Source organism: Myotis davidii, unplaced genomic scaffold (genome assembly GCF_000327345.1).
Source record: "Myotis davidii unplaced genomic scaffold, ASM32734v1 scaffold68, whole genome shotgun sequence".
Classification (NCBI taxonomy): domain Eukaryota; kingdom Metazoa; phylum Chordata; class Mammalia; order Chiroptera; family Vespertilionidae; genus Myotis; species Myotis davidii.
The window spans coordinates 3,813,823-3,820,856 of NW_006300376.1; the positions used below are offsets into that span (position 1 = coordinate 3,813,823).

Genomic DNA, 7,034 nt, shown 5'->3' on the forward strand with positions numbered 1-7,034 from the left:
CCAGCGCCCACAAGCCGTGTCTTTATTTTATAGCAGATGCCACAAGACAAAGTAATGACATTATGTAGTTTAAGCATGATTGTTTGTAGTTAAAGTGATTAATTACCCACCTGGCACTTAGTGAAGGGGTTTTATTCCCTCCCTAACTTCAGGGGAAAATCTCTACCTGGGGAAACAACCTTTCTCAGAGAGGTGACCTTGGTTAAAACACATAGTGCCAAGAAGGTGAGCAAATATATTAAGAACAGTATGCCATATATGCCAGGTCCCTTACAACAGCAAGGATGGACCAGCTCCCGGCAATGCCACAGTCTCACCAAGTGCTCACACCCACTGCCAGCAACAGAGCCGCCGCTCCCATCCACTGCCAGCTCCCGGTGCCAGCCCCAATTACTCGGCGCTGTCAGCGGGTGCAAGCAGTGGCTGCCAGCCCCGACTGCCCCTCAGGGCTTCTCTACCTCCCCCTGCTCCTAAGGGGAGATCAGGGCCAGCAGCTGCTCCCACTCACTGTAGGCAACAGCTCTGCTTGCACCCGCAGCCAGCGCCAGAGCCACTGCTTGTACCCGCTGCTGGCATGGGCCCCAATCGCTCCACACTGTCAGTGGGTGTGAGCAGGGCCGGTGCCATCAACGCAGGGGAGCCACAGCAGTGGGAGTGGGGCTGCCGGCAGGAGAGTGGGGGGACCATAGCGGGAGGGACCAGGCGGGGGCATGGAGGATGGGCCGAGACCCGCCCCTGTGTCCACCATAGCCTTGTGGCCCACAGTTCCTTTCAAGGTGCACGAATTTGTGCACTGGGCCCCTAGTACATTATACTAGTATATTATATCCATCAATATAATGTAATATAATATATGGTAGAAGTCTATAAAGGCCATAAAAACTCAGGGTCTCTCCCCAGCTGGATGGTTCAGTTGGTTGAAGCATCATCCTATACACCAAAAGGCTGTGGGTTCAATTCCCCATCAGGGCACATACCTAGGTTGCAGGTTCCTTCCCTAGTCGAGGTGCATATAATAGGCAACCAAGTGTTTCTCTCCCATTGATGTGTCTCTCTCTCCCCTTTCTCACCCTTCCTCTCTCTCTAAAAATAAACAAACAAAACTCAGAGCCTACAGAATGTTCTGATGTCTCTTGACCCTGACCCCCTTTGCGGTCTTTAGTTCAGTAGTTCTTTTGGTTGCACATCAAAATCCCTGATAAATTTATGAGGGGAAATGCCAGTGTCTGTGCCCCCAACACAGGCCTTAAGTAATTCATTAAAACACCTCTAGATTTGGGCCCCAAATATAAACCTGCTGTTAAGACCTGCAGCCTTAATTCCATTTTGCCCCTCCACTCTATATTTTGACTCACATTTGGAGTAATCAATCTTATATTCCACGTAGAGTCGTGTTATTTTAGAACTAAAGGACCTCTTATTATTTTGTCCAGCTTTTTCATGTTACCACTGAGGAAACACATCTAGAAATAGTAAAAAAAAATCACATAGTCATTTAGGGATACAGCCAAGACTAGATCCATTCTGTTAAGTAGTAATGCGAAATGGACCCACTACATAACAGAATGGTATGCTAACACCAGTACTACAGCCACAGAAGGACAAGTAGGGATCAAAGAGCAGTGCACCGAGTAATCAGCCGAGAAAGACAGCCCAGTGGTCAACCAGGAACGGACAAAGCTGAGGCCCTGCAGACGAGCAGCGATAATTCAGAGGCCATTCAAGAACAACATAAAACAATGCCTCTCAAACATGAGTGTGCGTAGGGATAAACTGGGAGCTTCTTAGGGATTCATCTTCCTGGCTCAGTAGTTCTGGGGTGGAACCAGGGAAGGGTCATTTTTTAAAAATCTTCAAATATATATATAGATTTGAGAGAGAGAGGAAGGGAGGGAGAGAGAAAGAAACATCGATGTGCCCTGACTGGGAATCGAACCGCAACCTTTCGGTGCAGGGGCAATGCCCAAATAACTGAGCCACACCAGCCAGGGCCAAAGTTGTTTTTAATCAAATCAGTAATTCAATTGCTTTGTTTAAGGAGCTAAGGCTGTAAGAAGACAAAAGGATTCCCCCTCTGAATGTGGAGTTGTGCCAGACATTTTACATAAGTGATGTCCCAATTCCATAATGTTTCTGTACTGAACTATCTTGGTGTTGGGATCTTCCCCACGTCTGTTCCCCTGGGTGACAGAAGCTAGACCATCCATTAAATTGGATGGAGACTTCGGACCCAGAAGGCAGAGTATTTGCATCTCTTCACCAATGATTTTCAATCAAGTGTGGGCCCAGGAATTTTTAAAACATGCAATACTTGACTATTTAGTCAGGGGCACTGGCCTCTTTTCCCTTAGATTGTCAAATTAAGAAATGGCAATGCCCAACACAACAATAGCCATCCGGTGTGAATGAATTAAAATCATACCTATTTTTTGTCATATTGGCAAAATATATATTTTTTGGTGTGCTGCGGAATTTTAGCAATTACTTTATGTATGCCATGAGATGAAAAAGGTTAAAAAATCACTGCTCTACACTGATGCATTCAATTAACAGTCACTGAGTGCCAGGGGTTAGAACTACGGAAATATTTCTCTTTGTCCCTTAAGGATTTCAGAATCTAGGAGAGCAAATTAGTCGATGTTGAATAGTAACAAAGCAAATCATTCCATGAGTGGCTTTCTATGCATTATGGATTGAGCAGTACAAGTGGATATAGCAGGTCTTAAATATGCACTGCTGGGATTATTATTTTCCTGGCAAAACAGTACTGGCAGAATATCCCACTTAGGTCTCCCCCAACACATTAATATATCAGGTCGATGTCCTTGAAAGGTGGCAGTGGCTGCTGGAGAGGCATGAAGCTGAGCGGAGGGGGACTTGCGCTTCCACCCGCTGTGGTGACTTACTGCCTTTCACCTGAAGCCAGCGACTTTACCAATCTTGTGCCCTGCTCTTCTCATTTGTAAGCTGGCATGATGATTTAGATCCTGCCTCCCTCGTGACAGTCGGCGTGATGCAATGAGATGATAAATGTACAAGTTCTGAACAGACCAGTGTAATTTCCGAGCTAATCTTCATTAGTTTGCCACCAAGTTTATATCACATTTCAAACCTTCCTTTATATAACTATTCAGGGTCTCAGCTTTTAAAAAGAAAAGTGTGTGTTTGGGGGGGCGGGGCGTGCGCTTGGAATTACTGTGTTCATTTGCATTCTAGTTTGTCTCCATCATTTGCATCTCCGTGTGCTAACTTCTTTGGTAGGGAAGATAGATTTTGTTGCCTAATGTATCCATTGTGCCACTTTAGCATTCCAGCGTTTATTTACCCAAAAACATGACTTAAGGCCTGCAAGCCTTTAGCAGCTGGCTGATGAATCATGTTCAGCGTTCATGCAGCCCTGCTGGCACATAGCAAAGGAACACTCAGGCTCGGCACCTGGCCCTGTCAGTCCTTCCTCTTCTAATAAAGTGCATCTGTTTTGGTGACTGAATAAAAACACACCACGTGGAGAAAGGCAGGGTGTGGAGTAATGCCATCAGGGCAGTGATACAGTATCAGGGTTAGAAAATGGCGTGGTAGCAGCTTATTGGAACTGAAGCCAAGTGGAAAGGACCCGGAGCACAGTTCCTCTTACAATCATAGAGGGTCCACTCCTGGGATATATGTGGCCCCATGTGTCCCCCAAGTCAACATTGTAAGGGGACAAGAGATCCATAAGCTGACTTCTGAAGTGCCACAAACGGTTTACCTGGCCTTTCCCCCACTAGCATCATTTTAACATTTTGTCAAGGATTATAAATTTTTAAGGAAGCTCAAACCAAAGCTCAGAGCTCCACGAGCAGTGCTCTTTAATATTGGCTGCGGTGGCTGTTGGGTATCCTGAGGAAGTGATTAAGTGAAAATGCCCCGGTTTTAAAAGTAAAACAGCAGGGGAATTGACATTTGCAGTTTGGTATTTCACAGTTCTCACTCCTCCCTGTATTTTTAACATTTTTCTTTGAATATCCAGTAGTATATAGTTTTGTGTTTTATTTAAAAGAGGAGAAATTAAACATGTTCAGGGTGCTGGTCTCCCTTGAATCTCAGAGTGTTGGGGGCGGGGAGGTGATAATTAGGGGGATGCAGAATGTTCGAAATGTATTTGAAAGCAAGTTGAGTCAAAACAAAAATATCACTGTAAGTTATAGGTCTAGTTATTGTTATTATTATTGTTATTATTATGCTTATTTTAATGATTCACCTGGTAAGCATCCTTAAGGTCATTACTTGCTGACAAAGAATCCCTATCCAAGATGGAAAATCAGGAACTTCAACAAAGCACCATCTTTCTTTCCATATGTAGTTCTATTCCTTTTTTTAAACTTCAGCCAAGTCATTTTCACCTCGTGTACATATTTTTTTTCTATGAAACAGAATCTGTGATACCTGATATTTTATTAACAGGTGTTCTGGAAGTAATCTGTCTCAAAAATAACCCTAAATATAGCACACAAGTTCAAGGGTTTTGAATGTTAATTATGACTTTAAAGCATCAATCTAATGAATGCTTCACATCGAAGCCATTTATTGTTAAGAAACCTGGTGATAAAGGATACGTATCCTACAGCTCTGTCATCATAGTTTAAATATGTGACTCAGATCACGTATTAGCATTTTTACCATATGGCTGAAAGGGTAGAGAATATATGTGTAGGGGAACAAGTCGGTAACATTTTGACCATCTGGTAAATAAATATGCCAGTAGCAGGAACTTTCATATTGATTTAGTTATATGGAGGCAACCTTTACTCTGAAATAACCTCTAATACAGTAAAGTAGAACTGAATTTATATTTCTCAAATAATTTTGATCTAAGCCACTGCACACTTTACAGCCTATTATATGCTCTTAGTATCTGACTTCAATTACCAGATGGTGGTTTATTTATTTATTAGGGCTCCTTAAAGTGCCTAATTTAAAACATCTTTCGTGGGAGGCCACAGGATGGGACCCAGCATACAAGCTCGAGTGCTGATGTTCTGCTCTGCCACCGACCACCGTGTGGACTGGGAGAAATTGCTTGGCCTCTCTGAGCCTCAAATTCTTCATCTGTAAGGCGTGAATAACATTGTCAAACAGTGTCTCTCGGAGGGTGGGCCACTGAGGGCCAGGCACTGATGCATGAAAATAATGTAGGAAGCTTGTTCCAAATGCCAACATTGTAGCCCTCCCTCCAGAGAAGATTCTGAGTCAGCATGTCTTGGAAACAGTCTATGACTCTGCACTTTTAGTCACTTTCCCAAGTGATTCTGAGGTACACGGAACTACTGTTATGGAAACTGGCTGACTATAGCACTTAGCTCCCTTGAAAAATACGTAGTTAGCTAGTCCTAACAAATACCAAAGTGTCTGTTAATAATTTTTTTATTATTAATAAGCATAACTCTAAAAATGAATTTGCATCTCCTAGAAATTTAACACTTGACAGCATTGGTGCTTAAAATATTCCAACTTTATGGAAAACAGGAGCTCATCTTGAATAAGTAATGTTGGTGATGCATTTAAATACATATCTCAGTTTTCCTTGTTTAACTAGATCCTTTTTTTTTCTTCTTCTTACATAGGAAACCACAAAATATTCGTGGACTAGATCTAAATCAGGAGCCCAGATGAACTTACCAAAGCTAGCATGGGATTCTCAGTTTTTCAAGATCTATACACACCAAACCCTTAATCACCACAATTCCAGTGACCAGGCTTTCTCTGGTTTTGTGAAGATTTAGCGAAACTCAGATGATGGAAAAGCAAAGGACTTAATTACTCATCTCGATATCATCTAACATCAATGGGAAAGTGAACCAGATGGTGGTACAGCCATGGAAAGAAATTCAACTGTATGGAAGAACCTAATAGATGAACACCCAGTCTGCACAAACTGGAAGCAAGAGGCCGAGGGAGCCATTTATCATCTTGCCAGTATTTTTTTTGTAGTAGGTTTTATGGGTGGCAGTGGGTTCTTCGGACTCCTTTATGTCTTCAGTTTTCTGGGGTTGGGTTTTCTCTGCACGGCTATCTGGGCTTGGATAGATGTCTGTGCAGCCGACATCTTCTCCTGGCATTTTGTGCTCTTTATCATCTGCTTCATGCAGTTTGTTCACGTTGCATATCAAGTGCGCAGCATAACCTTTGCCCGAGAATTCCAGCTGATGTACAGCTCCATTTTCCAGCCTCTGGGGACCCCTATGCCCGTCTTCAGACTGATTGCTCTGAGCTCTGAAGTGGTTACTTTGGAAAAGGAGCACTGCTATGCCATGCAGGGAAAAACCTCCATTGACAAGCTCTCTCTGCTTGTTTCAGGAAGGTTTGTACTGTTGGTGCTTGAATGTCTTTCTTCTACAATAGTTTCTAGCTTGTCTTCCTTTCTGCTACGTTTTCTATCTCAGCAGAGCATAGTCCTGGGTGGCATTTCACACCCTGAGGCATGAGAAAGCCCCCTGACACATGAGTCATGGCCATAGGCCATAGGCATTTAGAGTACATGGTATTATTTACCCGAAGCAAGAAATAAACTAAAGCCTTAATCGTTCTTCTTATAAATCAAATGTATGAATTGAGTTATTTGGATATGCTATGTATTTCCAAGATAGTTATTGAAAGTCAAAACGAGTATTGAATTAATACAATACTTTTGTTATCATGCAAAGTATTTTAAATAGACTCTCATAGGGCAGTCTTTTAAGTAATAGTGATCATTAAATTTTATAATCAGTTTTATAATGATCAACTCTTTCAGTAATTTCTAGCAATTGACCATTTGCTAAAAGTGAGATGGGGTTAACTCTTTATATATACACTAGGGACCCGGTGCACGAAATTCATGCACTGGGTGGGGGCGGGGAGTGTCCCTCAGCCCAGCCTGCCCCCTCTCACATACTGGGAGCCCTCAGGCATTGACCCCCATCATCCTCCAATCGCAGGATCGGCCCCTTGCCCGGGTCTGACGCCTCCGCCAGAGGTGTCAGGCCTGGGCAGGGGACCCTCATTTCCCCCCATCG

The 7,034-nt window shown here is 43.2% G+C and overlaps 1 protein-coding gene across 1 annotated transcript in view; it reads left to right on the plus strand.

The window, feature by feature from the left end:
• Positions 1 to 5,605: 5,605 nt before the first annotated feature.
• The window catches only part of POPDC3 (popeye domain containing 3), a 5,466-nt gene continuing 4,037 nt past the window's right edge, over positions 5,606 to 7,034 (plus strand). The window contains exon 1 of the mRNA XM_006777216.2: positions 5,606 to 6,340. Within this exon, the coding sequence (XP_006777279.1) occupies positions 5,856 to 6,340 (485 nt within the window). The 5' untranslated portion in view covers positions 5,606 to 5,855. The remainder of the gene's footprint in view (positions 6,341 to 7,034) is intronic.